General features: G+C 35.0%; 2 protein-coding genes across 6 annotated transcripts in view; one reads left to right on the forward strand and one right to left on the reverse strand.

Moving 5' to 3' along the window:
• NDC80 (NDC80 kinetochore complex component) overlaps positions 1-6,116 on the reverse strand; it is a 62,229-nt gene extending 56,113 nt beyond the window's left edge. The window contains exons 1-5 of one of the 2 annotated variants that reach the window (XM_042911044.1): positions 6,016-6,116; positions 4,386-4,495; positions 3,120-3,197; positions 905-1,028; positions 654-826 (exon numbers count right to left, since the gene is read on the reverse strand). In XM_042911044.1, coding sequence (XP_042766978.1) covers positions 654-826; positions 905-1,028; positions 3,120-3,197; positions 4,386-4,486 — 476 coding nt within the window. In that variant the 5' untranslated portion in view covers positions 4,487-4,495; positions 6,016-6,116. The remainder of the gene's footprint in view (positions 1-653; positions 827-904; positions 1,029-3,119; positions 3,198-4,385; positions 4,496-6,015) is intronic. The other variant, XM_042911045.1, reaches the window with a different exon arrangement.
• A 72-nt stretch (positions 6,117-6,188) lies between these two features.
• The window catches only part of METTL4 (methyltransferase 4, N6-adenosine), a 249,810-nt gene continuing 239,237 nt past the window's right edge, over positions 6,189-16,761 (forward strand). Inside the window, exons 1-4 of one of the 4 annotated variants that reach the window (XM_042911360.1) lie at positions 6,189-6,274; positions 7,695-7,843; positions 8,100-8,444; positions 10,235-10,297. In XM_042911360.1, coding sequence (XP_042767294.1) covers positions 8,106-8,444; positions 10,235-10,297 — 402 coding nt within the window. In that variant the 5' untranslated portion in view covers positions 6,189-6,274; positions 7,695-7,843; positions 8,100-8,105. The other 3 variants (XM_042911363.1, XM_042911361.1, XM_042911362.1) reach the window with 3 other exon arrangements.

Here is a 16,761-nt window from a genome sequence, read left to right on the forward strand (position 1 = left end):
TTCATTTTGTGAAAATAAGGGCTAAATTAAGTAAGAAGTTACATTAGAAAAATTCCACATATATATCAACAGTCTTGACTTGTTTAGAAGTAACATATTTATCAAGATTCTGTCCTTGGTTATCTTATTCTCAAATGATTTTGTGTATTTTTTGGTTTCTTCTCTGCAGATTACTTTGTACCTATATCCCTAAAGCTGCAGAGCTTGATTTACAACCAGTATATTGGACTTGTAAAAGATTGTTTGTTCCCTCAAATTCTATGTATTCCAATGAGTGTACTCCTCATCCTCAAATCCATCCTCTTTGTGTTTATTCTACACAGCCCTTCTTGACTTCATCCCATCCCACTTTCTCCAGAGCTACAATCCTGTCTTTTTTGCTTCTATAGAATCTGTCGAATCCAGCCCATCCTATTTATTTTTCACATCAGTAGTTGGAAGGCCTTATGATCTATCATCTTCAATAGTCCAGGAATAACCTCCAAACAGTGGTTTTTCTCTCCTTTTAAATTTATCCTAACATATGCTGCCCACAGTGACCAACTTAAAAGATATGATTTCTCTGACTCAAAATCTTGACAAATCAATTGAGTTTGATTCTTCTCTGTGTTCCAACAATCTCTTTAGGCTAATAAGAAATATAACATACAAACCCAAGATCTTTAAAGATTCTTGGAACCTCTTCTTCAAACTTTGTGTCAGGAAGTTCATATGATGGGCACAGGAAACCATAAAGAAAAGTGAAGATCTTTAGGAAGTCTTTAACAGAAGGAGCTTGTAGAGATTTCATGGATACGCTATACGCATATCCATTTTCTGTAAGAAACTACAATAATTTTTATGAAACATCAAACATTTGATAATAGAAAAACTAGTGGAAAATACTTAAGAGAACATTAAATACCTCACAGAGTTGTCGAATACACTGCTGAATGAATGCTTTGTCATTAAGTGGCCTTGGGTCCTTGATTTTTTCAGAACTGGAAAATATACCAAATTGACTATTCCGGGATCCATGTCCACTTGTTCTGGAAACATAAATAGTCAACACTATTTCCTTCTGTGGTCAAGTGTAAATTATTTCAAGGTGATTTTATATTTTAATAGCATCAAACATTAAAGTGCAATTCTTTTCTCTTATTCAAAGCAAAGAAAAAGAGCAAACAATGAGAAGTACAAAGTGAGGTGGAAAGAAAAATGCACTTGTGGTGCTTTGCGTTATTAACACTTATACTATCATCTAAACTTTGAGTCTACTAGATCTTCTGTATCAACCATTCTCCAAGTCTATTCAATAATCTAAATCCTTTCACCATCCTCTTTAGCTTTTCATCATCGCTTCTTCACTCTCAACCCCTTCATTTGCCATCATTTCTTGTGGGAAAATTGCTTTTGAGATGTTAAAATAGGTTGTGCATGCTTTTTTTTCATGAATATTTTGTGTCATGCAATATTATTTATCTGATTTTTATTTACCATAAATATACAGGGTTCTACTTTTTAGTTATTAATGGATACAATGTATATGCTCCATTTTAAGCCCTTTCCCACCCCAAACAAAACTTTGTTTATATCTTTATAATGGTTCCTTTTGCCTAACTTTGGGGCCCAATTTAGCTAACAACTGTAGTTTATTAAGTATCCTGAGAATAATAATTTTCCTTATTGAACAAATGCCACAAAACTAAGTTGCGATGAACACTGCTGTAACACCTGAACTCCGTTCATCAGAGCTTTATTTCTCCCTGCAAGTTTGCTTGTTGCTTGCAAGTTCTCTCCTGCCAAGGCTCTAAAAGTTCTTTAGCTTGGGCCTGGATTAATTACCTATTTTTCTCCTGACAATTTGCTAATTTGAAAACCACTTTTCTACATACTGCTATTACTTAATCTTTAATTTTTTTTTTTTTTTTTTTACCATAAAAGGAATATGTGTATAGACTTGGCTCTTTTTCTTTTTTTCTTTTTTTTTAAGTAGGTTCCATGCCCAGTGTGAAGCCCAATACAGGGCTTGAACTCATGACCCTGAGATCAAGACCTGAGATGAGATCAAGAGTTGGATGCTTAACAGACTGAGCCACCCAGGTGCCCCAGACATAGCTCGTATTCTACACAAAACAGCACCCTTAGGTATTTTTTTAAATTTTAAGAGAATTCCTCAACCAATCAAAATACTGTATCATTCAATTTATAGCTCAAGAACATAGTGTCTAGAACCAGAGTCTGTGGTTTCAAATTCTGTCTCTGTTGCTAGTTCTATGACCTTGAGTAAATAAGCTCTCTGTGCTTCAAGTTCCTCATCTATAAAATGGATACAATGACAATATCTATTCATAGGGTGCTTCTGAGGATTAAAAGAGTTAACATAGATAAAGCATTTAAAAAACATCTGGCTTATAAAAATGTTCAGTAAATGTTAAATTTTATAATAATTATCATCATTATCTCTTAAGTTCACCACCAAGAGAAAAGTTACATTACAAAAATGCCTTAAGGGGCACCTGGGTAGCTAAGTCCATTAAGCGTCTTAATTTCAGCTCAGGTCATGATCTCATGGTTGGTCAGTTTGAGTTGTGCCTCAGGCTCTGCACTAACAGCATAAGCTTGCTTGGGATCTCTCTCTCTCCCTTTCTCTCTGCTCCTCCTCCTGCCGGTGGGTGCACACTTTCTCCCTCTCTCTTAAAATTAAAAAAAAAAAAAAAAAAAGCCTTACGATTGTTCATCAACTGGAATGACTACCAGAAATACCTTAATTTGATTTCAAGGCAAAAACTTTTCATAAGGTAACAAACGTTTCATCTCTAAAGAGCCTTAATATTTAAGAGTATAAAAAAAGTTGGGGACTAAAATGTCGAACTAGATGATGGTTCCTTTTAATTTTAAAATGCTATGATTCCATACTATTTGAAAGCTAGATACAGGATTTTCAATCAACTATTCACTTATAATATGAAACAGTGGTCTGAAGTGCTGATATATTTCTTAGCTCTATCTAAAGCAGATATAACCATATAACTATTTAAAACAGAAGAAAGCTAGCTTATAACTTTCTCTTGTAAGGGACCATGCCATCTAATTTTTTGAGAACACCTTCATTAGAACTAATAAAAAAACACCATTACCTTTTACCAAATACAGAGACTTTTCTTTCAGATGTGGGTTTGTTTATACTCAACTTTCCAAAGCCTGGTTTCTCTTTGCTTTAACAAAATGGAAAAACAAACAAACAAACAAACAAAAACTTTAAAAAATAAATACAAAAAATTTTAGTTTAAGAAGTTTTTAGAAATACATTGGAACTAAAACCTTTTCCCCATTACCTATAAAAATAACTCAGAATCATGAAAATTTTTAGTAGCAATCATAGCTGTTATAAATGGGATAGGCTAACCTAACAACATGTATTAAGCAGGAATACTAAAGTGTTAAGAAGAAAGCAGAAAAAAAAAAAAACCAAAACATATCTACATTCTGATTTCAATTATCTTAAAGTATGTACATTTATGGGTAACAGGAAAAAGACTTAAAAGTAAGTATCTCCAGTCAGAGGATGATAGCTACATTTAACATTTTTCTTTTAAGGCCTACTCTGTCAGATTGCAGCTACACTTAAAAACACATATTATTTAAACAACAGAATCAAAACACTGACAATAGCAGCCTTCTGGCTTCCAATACAATTTGAGGCATAAATTTAATCTTTCAGTGTATGTAATGTGTAATAGTACAACAAATTTATCTGATTCAGAAGGAAAAGATATAAATATTTCAAATTTCTAAAAGCAGCAGGGGCTTATACTACATAAACATAAGTAGCCTAAGTACAGTTAGCAAGTACCTTGTACCTTGGTATTAGGGAAGGATTGATATAGCTCTACAGTGGCTCACAAATAGTCTTCTCTTAATTAGAAGAAACTCACAGAGAAAAACTAGTTTATGATAGTAAACTATACACCCCTTTTTCCAGTGAATAATGAGAAAACAGTTTGAAGAAGTGGTTCTGTAGGTTATTCTAAACCAGCTTATCATTGAATAACTCTGGTTAAGAATTTTGCTGGTTGGATATACTTTAGTAAATTCAAAGTTGTAGCAATGAGCCCAGTCACATAAGCAGGTCTAGAATAACGGAGGAAAATAAGGAAAAGAGTGCTGGCAGGGAATTCAGTCTTTTTTAGAGGTTGCCTGGCAAAGGGTGTAGCTTTGGAAATTTAAGGAACAAATTAGATAAAACACACGTAATAACATGCCAGTTTTTAGCCTTCACTGACCCCAAATTGGGTACCACCGTGAACAAACAAGATTCATCAGAACATCACTCATAGTACATTTTTGTATTAACCGTCTTTACAGATTTCTTTGTCCAAGACAGTAAGGTGTGAGGTACTTACGTTTGAGGGGTATGGAGGCTTTGTTTATTGAAATCCTGAGACCTTAAATCCTGCATAGAGAGGCGGCCAGCACCACCGGTGGAAACTGAACTGCGCTTCATGCTTATTACCTGCATTCACGAATTCAGTATTAAAAAATCTTTTCAGATATAGGTGGTGCATTAAGCACCAACTGTTATCTTCATCCTCAAACAGAAAGCAGCCAGGTTCCGTTGTTTCTTCAAGATAATGTTTCCCTGGGCCCTCATGTTCATGTAGGTGAAGCCCTCATTTGCAGGGAAATCTATCTAACTTCATTTAAAACTATTCAACACACACGAATATTTACTTACTGCCTACCGTGTACCCTGGGAGTGTGCAAGGCAACTGAAACGATACACTGATAAATAAGGTATAATTCCTGCCTTTGCAACGGTATCTATGGTAGTCAAAGCCTTGAATCCTCACCTAGACCACATTACTGCTGTTGGCTGTACTGACTTCACCCGGAAAAAGTCAGAGACGACCTGACAAGAACTACCTCAACATGTTTCCTTTTCTTTGGTCTTAGAGAATACAGCTATTCTCTTTTCCTAACCTCCATCTCTCTTGTTCTGTCCTTAACCCACTGTTTCCCATTTATACTCAATTACTGCCCCACTTACTTCAATCCCTCTTCTAACAAAGATTAATTATCTGTCCACAAAATGGTCTACTGATTCTCATTTCTGAGAAAATCAACACTTCATTTCCTGCATATCTACTGAAACTGTTGCCTCCTAGGATACTCATGATTGACAAAACTTTCGATCCTTTCTCATCTCTGTGTGGCATTCGACACTATACACTTAAGATTTCTCAGGTCCTGGCCTGGCTTCCTGGGAAGTGGACATTTGCTGCCATCCCTTCTCTTTTCTGGGCTGTCATTTGTCTTTTGAACTGATTACATTTTCCGGGGCACCTGGGTGGCTCAGTCAGTCCGTTAAGCGACCGACTTGGGCTCAGGTAAGTCACGATCTCACAATTTGTGAGTTCGAGCCCCCGCATTGGGCTCTGTGCTGATAGCTTGGAGCCTGGAACCTGCTTCAGATTTTGTGTCTCCCTCTCTCTCTCTGCTCCTCCCTTGCTCGCTCGCTCCCTCTCTCAAAAATAAACAGACATTAAAAACATTTTTTTCAAACTGATTACACTTTCCATCTTCGATAGGCCACCAATTTCTTCTCCTTTATACATTTCTACTATCCATTCAACTTTCCCACTCACCTATATGTGCACTCCAAATCTCTACTTAAAACGTAATTTAAGATTAAGCTTTCCTTACACGCCCACTAGGAGTATCTCAAACGCGACATCTGAAACAGGTCATCTTGTCCTTCCACTCCCTGCGCGTATCAATTCTTCCCCTTTCCTCCAGCCTGTCTTCTTCCCACCACTGTGCTCCTAGTCCCTCCTCTTCTCCCTCGGTAAATCACTGTCAGTAGAAATTTATTGATAGACTCCGGGAAACGCGCCTCGCACAGACTCCGCCCCGGAGGCCTCTCACAACAGTAGACACTAAAACGTCCCTCAGGACCTCTAAATCTAAGTTGTTGGCGCCATCACTTTCTCCCTTCAGAACACTTCTGCCTGCCCGAAATTAACCCAAAGTTACCTTTCTTCCAGTTTCGTGACACGACCCAGGGACCGAATTTCTGTAACCTGTGCAACTATCCGAGGGACAGGACAGCAGCCGCCAAAACACCAATTCTTCCTTCCACCCGCCAGCGCGGTTCGAATTTTAAAATCTCCGCCGGCGCTTACGTCATCACGTACGTCGCGCGGCTACGCAAATCTTACGCGCCGCTCCCCGTCTCTCGAACTCTGCGTATTGAGCGCGTCCCATCGTCTCACTCAGCATACTGGTGTCTCTGGTCAGTGCAAACGTCCGGTCCGATTTCTAAAGTTAGCGCTGAAGACGCGGGCGGTCTGAGTCGCTAAGTAGCGGGCAGAGCGCTCCAAATCGCCCTGGAAACACGTTTTCCGTACAGCAACATGGCCGCGCCCGTCGGCTCGTAGGAAAGGAGAAATTGCTTTGCTGTGCAAGTGGCGTCTTTCATGACCACTCTTTAGAAGGGTGCTGTTTTCATAATGCAAGTCTGGGAGGCGTCGTGCAATTTTCTGACAGAGGAAGCGGTGAGGTAGGAGATAGTTAATGCTGAGGTAGGGTGTAGTTGGCTTCGAGGATCGAACCCTAGTGGTCACCGCTAGGGTTCGGGTTGGCAATTTGCTCGCTAGGGTTTCATGGTCCTCTAGCGGTGGCCAGCGAGTGAAGCTAGGAGGAACCCACGGGGCTGGGGGGTGGGGTTCGGTGTGAAGCAGAGAGGTAGGTGAAATAGAGTTTAAGCACAATAGTTTACTTTGCTAAAATAAGACTTTCCGCTTCGCTGAGTTTGAAGTCAGAGACGAGTACTGCCCAGTACCTGGAGAGTGGTGGGGGTGGAAGGAAACCTTTGAGCCAAAGTCCGGATACCTGATTGTTGGAGCAATTGTGTGGTTAACTAGAATTGAAATTTGGGGCACGTCGCCTTTTCTGAGTTTCAGTCTTCTCGACTACATTTTTGGCTCTCCCTAGATACTACATTAGTGGTGACTCTGAAGGCAGGGCCAGCACCAGCATTACCGTTACTAGTAGCACTTGAACAATTGCGATGTGTCAGGTACTGCACAGCACTTCATGTAGATTATGTCATTTAATTCTCTAAACTGCCATCTGAGATGTCATAGAAAATGATGAATTTGGGGCTCAGTGAGATCAAATAACTTGCCCATGGCCGTACTGCTAATACTACCTGGAGTTGGAAGGTTGGATCTAAGTACTAGTATTACTAACTGTGCTATTAACCCCTTATATATATCTTATTCTGTCCCTCTCTTAAATTCTCCATTACACTGGATTTAGTAAGCAATGTTGAGAACTTTACCATCTTTTATAAAAAGATAAGGAAGTTTTGAAAAACCTAGTTGCTGGAGGAGGACTGCTCAGAACCAATTACCTTAACCATAACCTTGCAATTTTGAATTTTGCTAGGGTTTGATACTTATGATATCTGTTAAAATTGTGCTCTGCCTAGACCAGTCTTTCATTTTACCCTTTTTGCACTCTGTTGGTAGCAGTGGTTAAACAGGGTAGTATTATTACTGGAGAATGGGCTGACTTACAGCAAATGTGCTTTGAAAAAAAAAAGGGCTGATCACCTAATAACTCCTCTTGAAATTCTGTGACCTCTCTAGGTTTATCTCATTAAAAAGGGTGGATTCACATAGGTAATGTAGTATTCTTTGCTTTGACAGGACACTATCTTGAATGACTCCCTGACTTGGAGGATGTGGACCTAGTGGCCAGATTCAAGGACCAAACAGAAAGTTGTGTGGAGGGCCCAGGAAGATGGGAAGATTCAATTGAGATTCCAGAAATAAGATCAAGTTTTAATTCTCTTTTGGTAAATTGGCTGAAAATTTTGAATTAACCCTGAAATTAAAAGTTTATATTAAAACATTACATTTTTCCTTAATGTATCATGAATGTCAAATTCTCTTTTGTTTAAATGTCAAGTTTATATTCTTATACGTGAAATCTACCTGTGTATATGAAGTGTATTTTTATGGAAATGCAGGACATTTAAGAACTTATCTGGAAAGTTGGGTTTTATATCTAGACCTTAATTTCCAGAGTTTTTTTTTTTTTTTTTTTTAAAGAAGAAAATGTCTGTGGTGCATCAGCTGTCACCAGGATGGTTACTAGATCATCTTTCTTTCATTAACAACATAAACTATCAACTTCACCAGCATCATGAGCCTTGTTTGACCTCTTTTGGAAACTCTACTACATTTATTGCTTTTGACTCTACCTCTAAGCCAGATTATGATGACAGAGGAAATAGTGATGTCTTCATACAGAAATATGTTTTTCGATCTGAGCTATTTAATGTCACCAAACCTTACATAACTCCAGCTGTTCACAAAGAATGCCAACAAAGGAATGAAAAGGAGGATCCAATGAGTGGTGTTAAAGAAGAAAACTTCAATTCTATTATTGGAAAGGTAGAAAGTTTTAATAAATTTTTATTTTTCTACAGAACACACAAAAGAAGTTTGTTATTCCAGTATCTCAAATATCTTGTAATTTACTATGTCTAAATAATCAATAAAGTGTAGGAAGGCTTTAGTGTATCCAATGTAATTTTGAACTCTTTACTAACGTTCTGGCATTCTTAGAAGACCAAATTTGCATATTTCAAAAGCAAGCAATGTTTGCTCAAAAGTGAATGCTGTGTAAATTAAACCAACCTAACTAAACAACAACAAAACTCTTTCTGCTTAGTCATTTGTATTAATTGCATTTTTTACATTTGTTTTTTTCAACAACATGCTGCTTTCTCTGCAAAATTCTAAAGCAGTATATGGACTTTGGGAGATTTTTAGAGACCTGTCCATTTATACACTGGTGCAGTCTTTTGGTGAAGTTTCAAGAGTACCATACAGGATCAAATTATACTTTAATACTTCTTATGTTTCTGAAGAGTTCAGAGGTGATTATATAAAGTCCATATCAGATTATATTAAGATAGGAATAACATTTATTACTCATCCTCAAATGTTTGAGATCTTTTTTATTTGTTCGTTTTGTTTTGTTTTGTTTTGGATCTTTCTGTGTGCTGTTGTACATACAGGGATGAAACAAGACCAACACAAGTCCTGCCCTCATGGATCTTATAATTGAGGTCCATAAAGAAAGATATTAAATGAGAAAGCATGTTAAGAATTAGAATAAAGAAAGTAATACAGATAATTTATTACATTGTTCTAGTTTCCCGAAGTAGAACTTTTAATATTCTTATAATTTTTTTCTTTCAACAAATATTTATTGACTATTTGCTGTATGTCAGGCATAGAATGGAAAATACATAGATAATGTCTGAGATTTCAGTAAAATACTATATAGATTTATCATTACTGTTACTAATTCAGACAAATAATAACCAGCATTTGCAGTTTACCAAGTATGGACATCTTTTAACGTGTATACTGTTATGTTGGATAAGTTTCTCACTTCAGTATGGAAAAATATAGATAAACTTATTTAATGAATTATCTTGACAAAACTTACCTTATTTCTGATATGCCAAAGCAAATTGTACAATTAGCTTAATCTTAAGACCTTTTATTTATTCAGCCAGCAAACATTTATTATTAGCCTACTAGGAATTTGCAACCATGGCAAGCACTGCTGTTTCAGCAGTATGAAGTAGGAAGTTCCTGCTCTATTTTGTACTGTCTTACATGTTCTTTTCTATGGAGTTGTTACAGATAGAACTGTGTTAGTATGTTTGATTTGTACCTAGCCCTCAAATCAATCATAAAGAGCTACTGAAAATACATTGGATTTTTTTTTTTTAAGATAGAACATGGATAGATCCTCTCCTCAGAAACGAAGAAGTTGGGAGTAACTATACCATATATATTAACTGATAGATAACACTTGTAACTTTATACAGCATCAGCTTTCTTGTGTTACCTGGATGTCTGTGCTACATTTTATCATTGGTACTAGTTCTTATTAATGGCAGATAAAGCTAAGGTGACCTTGTATCACTCATTAAGCTTATAATAATAATAATAATAATAAATAAAAATAGAATTTTTTATTTGGGAAAGCTTATTTCCTTAGTCCATGCCCTTTTCACTGATTTTGACCTTAGTTGTCAATTATCACCTCTTAAAGACTGAGATACATGCTATGGAAAAGTGATGAAAAAGAAATACTAATATATTTCAAATTACCAATATTGTGATAGATGGCAACATAATTTTTCCTGTAATTTACTCTTTAGAAGCGTAAAAGATGTGTTGTTTTCAATCAAGGTGAATTGGACGCTATGGAATACCATACAAAGGTAAGGTATAAAATATTCATTGATGACATTGGAAGATTAATGTGAAGTTGTATAAATGTGTACAAAATAAATATGGATATTCTTAAAGATTAATTATTTTGATCAAGGTTAGAATTTAATAGTGGAGTGATTTATTGTTACTTTAACAGTAATAAACAGTTCAAACCAGTTTTTATTAAAACTTTATATACTTCTATTAGTTTACTGTTTAACATAAGTGAACTTATGCTATATTGGTTAAGTTTAGAAATTTGATAAGTTTTAAAGTCTGTTGTCCATAGCTAAAACAACTTATTAAGATGCAGAAGAAAGCATGAACAATGTAAAAGATACATTTTTAGAACATAGCAATAAAGGGATCTAGTAGTTAAAGAAATGAGGGGAAACAGAGGGTATGCAAGTATTTTAAGCTTTAACTCCCTAAGGAACCCTTTGACTGAAATGGAAAAATTGGGTTTGGAATTTGGCTTAGGAGGGATGATAATAAGTACAGTCTTGGACATGTATTAATATGATAGGACATAAAAGGTTTTTTTATCTCTTTTTTGTGGGAGAATATACATAACAAAATTTGCCATTTTAACTATATTTTAGGTGTATAATTCAATGGCATTAAGTACACTCACAATATTGTGCCCTAATCACCACCATCCATCTCCAGAACTTTTTCATCATCCCAAATAGAGTCTACACTGGTTAAGTAACTCCTCATTTTCCTTTTCCCATAGCCCCTGGTAACCTCTATTCTACCTTCTATATTTTGAATTTGCCTATTATAGGTATATAAGTGGAATCATATATTTATCCTTTTGTATCTGACTTATTTCACTTAACATAATGTCCTCAAGATCCATTTCTGTGTCAGAATTTCATTCCTTTTTAAGTCTGAGTAGTATTTCATTGTATGTCTATACTTCATTTTCTTTTATGCAGTCATTTGTTGATGGACATTTAGGTTCTTTCTACCTTTTGGCTATTGTGAATAATGCTGTTATGAATATTTGGTGTATAAGTATCTATTTCAGTCTCTCCTTTCAATTCTTTTTGGTATGTACCCAAATGTGAATTGCTGGATCATATAGTAACTTTATGTTTAACTTTTTGAGGAACTGTCAGACTTTTTCACAGCAGCTGCACCCTTTTACATTATCACCAGTAGGGCACAAGTGTTCTAGTTTCTTCACCCTCTCACTAATACGTGTAATTCACTCTTTCTTTCTTTCTTTCTTTCTTTCTTTCTTTCTTTCTTTCTTTCTTTCTTTTCTTTCTTTCATTCATAAAAGCCATCCTAGTAAGAATGGACTGGTATCTTATTGTGGTTCCCGCTAATACATTGGATTTTACATGTATTGAAGATAGTTGAATATACAAATGCTAAATCTTTCAATACCAAAAGTCTTCTCTAGTTTGTTAATTTTAGAACTCTTTCTATTGCCTGGAAATGCTACTTGCAAGATTAAACTGCAGAAGTATGCAAAAATCCAGGGTCTGATATAAGAAAGATTAATAATTTTAAGATGTTAAATGAAATTAGAGAATAGAATTTCTTAGATTCACGTGCATTCGGATTGCTAAATACTTGTGACTGTTAATGATAACTACAAATTGTGAAACATTTATGTGGTACAGAGTGCAATCAAACTCTTAAGTCATAGAACAGAATATTTACAAAATCTAATTTACAACTCTTAGTTTCAGTAGTAAATTTGAATAAAGATAATATATGGCCATTTTGTTATCAATTAACGATTTTATAGAAATTAAATCTATTGGCTATAATAGAATTTTCAAGGTTGGTATGAGGACTGTTAATAGATAAGATATGTAGATGACTTTAAGGAACATATATTAAGGAAAAGCCTGTAGGAGAGCTTGTCTTATTATTTTCTTTACTGAATCTATCTGTGCCCCTCCCTTCCTTCCTGTCTAATTCATTTACTTATTTATACATTTATTCACTAATTAATTCAGTTTACTTATAAATATTCATTAAATGCCAGTTCTATACCAGACATTGTTAGCCCTGGGACTTCAGTAGAAGTAGAGATAATGTTTCTGTCCCAGAACTTATGTTCTTGAGGGACACAATTCAACTAAACTGTTATATATATTAAAAAGCACTATCATGGAATTCTAGGATGCTAGGAGGGCACAGAGGGCGGGTGTCCAACTGAGACTTGAGGACGGGGTATCAAGAAAAGCTTTATGGAAGCAGTGATTTTGTTTGAGTCTTTGCAGTAGGCATTAGTCATATGAAGAGGGTGATGAAGAGTACTCTAGTCTTTGAGAAGAATAGGATTTGCTAAAGTTCAGAAGCAAGATGGAATAAAGTTTATTTAAGGAACTGTAAAAGGTTCAGTGTGGCTGGGCTGTGGAATGTAGAGAGAATGGTTAGAAGTGAAACTGGGGAGATAAGTTGCAGATCATGTAAGGTTTTACAAGCCCATCTTAAGACATTTAGACTTAATATTAAGGGTGGTGGGAAGCTGTTGAAAACAGATGACATGACCAGACTTGCATTTTGTTTTATTTATTTAATACTTATTTATTTTTGGATGATAATGCATTCATTTGGTAAACTTCAGAATGTACAAAGAGTATGCAGTAAAAAGTCTTTCTTTAATCCCCATCCTTCAGTCACCCGCATCCTCCTCCCAGTGCATTCGTAGAGTGGTGGTATTCATATGTGAAAGATGATAAATACATATATTCCCCTTCTTTTTTATTTAGATGGTAGCATACTTGACCCAGTTTTTCACCTTGCTTTTTTCCCCTCAGTTGAACATACTTTACAAACTGCTTTATGTCTCATTATTTTTCATACTTTAATTAGTCTTTAGCTGCTAACATTTAGGTATATTATACACATGCCATTTTCCACATGTATATCTTGCAGGATACAGTTCAAGAAATTAAGTTTCTGGGTCAGAGGTTTGAACTTTTTGGTAGATACTGTCAAATTGCTACTGTAGAGGTTTTATCCTCTTATTAGCAAACCAGAAATGTGTAATTGTGCGTATTTTCCCACATCCTTACCATTACAGTATGTGATGTATTGTTTTTGATCTTTTCCAATCTGATAGGTAAAAAATAATATTTCAGTGTGATTTTAATTTGCATTCTCTTATTAGGAGTGTAGTTAAGTATTTTCACATTCGTTTAAAAACCATTTGTATTTTTTTTATGTGAACTGTTTCTTTTGTATGTTAAAAAAATTGTGTCCTTAATTTATAGGCTCTCTCTATATGTTAGGGAAATTAGTTCTTTGTCTATGATATAAATTGCAAATATATTTTTACCAGTTTGTCATTTTAATTTTAGTTATGATTTTTTTTTTTACCTCATAAGTATTGTATTTTTATTTAGTTGAATTTATTATTATTTTTTCTTTTATGAGTTCTGGATTTTTGAGTCATAGTTGAAAAGGTATTTCTTCTTCAAGATTTTAAAAGAATTTCCCCATGTTTTCTTCTAGAATATTTATGATTTCATTTCACATTTGTATCTTTGATTCATTTAGATTTCATTGTGGTGTAAAGCAAGAGTTAAGGGTCTAACTTTGTTTTTTCCGGATGACTGCTCATTTGTCCAGCCATGATCTGTTGAGTTTTTTCTCTGTTGTTTTGAGATGCTAGATATACTAAATTCACATATGTATTTGAGTTTATTTCTGCACTTTATGTTTTTATTTAATTAATTTATTTTCGAGTCTCTTTTCAGGTTTTATAATATGTTTTACTATTTGATGTGCTCACCTCCCCCCCATCCTTATTGCTCTTGTTCTACACAGTTTTTCTATTTTGTTTATTTTTCCATATGAATTTTAGAGCATTTATTTCTTTTTTTTAATGTTTATTTTTGAGAGAGAGGGAGAGAGTGTGAACAGGGGAGGGGCAGAGAAAGAGGGAGACACAGAATCCAAAGCAGGCTCCAAGCTTTGAGCTGACAGCACAAAGCTGGATGTGGGGCTTGAACTCACAAGACTGCGAGATCATGACCTGACCCAAAGTTGGAGGCTCAACCGATTGAGCCACCCAGGCGTCCCTCTGTATCAGTTTTAGGATTAATTTTAACTTGGTTAGAAAAAAGAAGCAATTGGAATTCTTATTGCATCAAGTTCAACTTAAAATTTTAAATTAGGCTTACTGAGGTCTTTAAGATATTGATGATTCTGCCCCCAAACATGAATATGTCTTTCCATTTGTTTCAGTTTCTGTTGTCTTTTTATAAGATTTTCTTTATAAAAGTCTTGTCAATTTCTTAAGTTGCTATAGTTTTTGGTTTTTTTTCTTTTAATCTCTTGTGTTTTCTAAGTAATACTTTAAAACTCCTGAAAATAGTAATACTTTTACTTACAGCTTTCCAATTATTATATCTCTAGTTAATTTGTGTTCTGTAGTTCTACAGGGTGGAAAATAAAATACAATGTTAAATCATATTTAATAGAGTATTTATTATTGTCTTGTTCCTGAATCCGTAGGCATGATTTCCTCACTAAGCATAATACTGGCTTTTGGGCTGAGCTGCAAATAGCATGTTAAAGAAATTTTCATCTCCTCTTATTTATTGTTATTTTCAAACATGCTTATTGAATTTTATGAAATGTTTTTTTAGGCATCTGTGGAGATTGAATAGCTGATTTTTCCCCTAATATTTTCCTTTGACTTTTTTCCTCATGTGCAACCATCCTTGTATTTGAAGTATGTATTCCAAATGACCATGATGTATTATTTTCCAAATGTTCTGCTAAATTTTATTTGCTAACATTTTATTTGAGATAATGATAAGTGAGATTAATCTGATATATATTTCTTGTTTATGCATAATTATATACATATATTTGTTTACATCAATATTGGAAGTTGGAAATTTTTCTTTTTTGTCCCCCTCCCCAAGTCTTTGGTGTAATCTTTTTTTTAAAGTTTGGTAGAGGGGCACCTGGGTGGCTCAGTTGTTTAAGCATCTGACTTTGGCTCAGCTCATGATCTCACGGTTTGTGGGTTCAAGCCCCGCGTCAGGCTCTGTGCTGACAGCTCAGAGCCTGGAACCTGCTTTGGATTCTGTGTCTCCCTCTCTGTCTGCCCCTTTCCTGCCTGTGCTGATTCTCTCTCTCAAAAATAAATAAATATTAAAAAAAAAAAATTTTTTTTTAAGTTTGGTAGAGCTCTTCTTTGCAACTATTTCAGCATGTTATCTTTTCTGGACATACTTCCTTTGACAATTTAACCTTTTTCTTCTTTGGAAATAAGTTTTAGATTAAAAAATTTCATTTTCTTTTGTAGTCAGTCTTGTAAAGTATGTTATCTTAGAACATTATTTGTTTCATTAAGTTTTTAAAATTTATGCATAGTCTGTGTCTATAGTTATTTTACCTTCATTATTCATATTGTATGTTTATTCTCTTTCTTGATAGATTAGCTAATGGCTTACCTAATTTATTAGTTGTTTCTTAACTTTATCATTTTTATTTTCTAACTTATGCTTTAATCTATATTTATTTAATCCTTCCGTTAATTTTTTTCCTGACTTTTTGAGTTGTCTTAATTCACATTTTTACTTCCTTTTTGTTTATGGGAGTATTCAGCATTACAAATTTTTCTCTGGGCACTGAAACATCTCATATTATGATATGTTGTACTTTAAGCACTGTGATACAAAGTTTCATTTAAATATTATGGTTTTCTAGAGATTTGCCTAAGAGTAAATTTTTATTTTATTTATTTATATTATTTTATTATTATTTTTTAAAGAGTTGTTAGTAAATTTTTGCGTTTCCATGTTGGAGTAGTATTGTTGGATTGATGGTAAATGTTTATTAAGCTCTATTAAAAAAATGCCCAATTGTTTTCCACAGTGACTGTACTGTTTTACATTTCACACCAGCAATGAATGAGAATTCCATTTGCTTTCTATCCTCAATAGAATGGAAACCCTAGTCTTTTAAATGGGTTGCAAGCACATCTGTCTAACCGTTTAGCCTAAAGAACCTTTTTATTAACTTGGACAGGAAGTAAATCTGCCCTCTGCCTTGGAGGGAGATGCAGTATCTATCTTCCATGCTGTACACATAACCTTGAGGATTTATTCTGGAACAAAAACTGTCAGTGCCTCTCCTCTCACAGAGACTCATGGTGAATTGTCTCCCATTTGTCCTGTGAATCATGAGGTTTTTCAGTCCAAATATTGTAAACAGGCAATATTGTTGGCTCTGTGGGAACTGGCACTTTTTCTTCTGTCCTTTGGGTGGTTCTTTTCTTGGCCTTGGATAGTTCTCTCACACACTTAAGCACATGAGTACTTAGGGGAATTTTTCTAGGGTGACTACCTATACATCTACAGAGTTCTCCCTTTGGGTGGCTCTTTCCTCTCTGGTACTCTGTCCTGTGAAATCTTGTCATGATCTCCCCATATTCTCTGCTTTGTCTGTTCAGCTCTGGATTTCTCCCAGCCTCTGTCCAGATTCT

The sequence above is a fragment of the Panthera leo genome, chromosome D3, assembly GCF_018350215.1.
Source record: "Panthera leo isolate Ple1 chromosome D3, P.leo_Ple1_pat1.1, whole genome shotgun sequence".
NCBI classification, from domain to species: Eukaryota; Metazoa; Chordata; class Mammalia; order Carnivora; family Felidae; genus Panthera; species Panthera leo.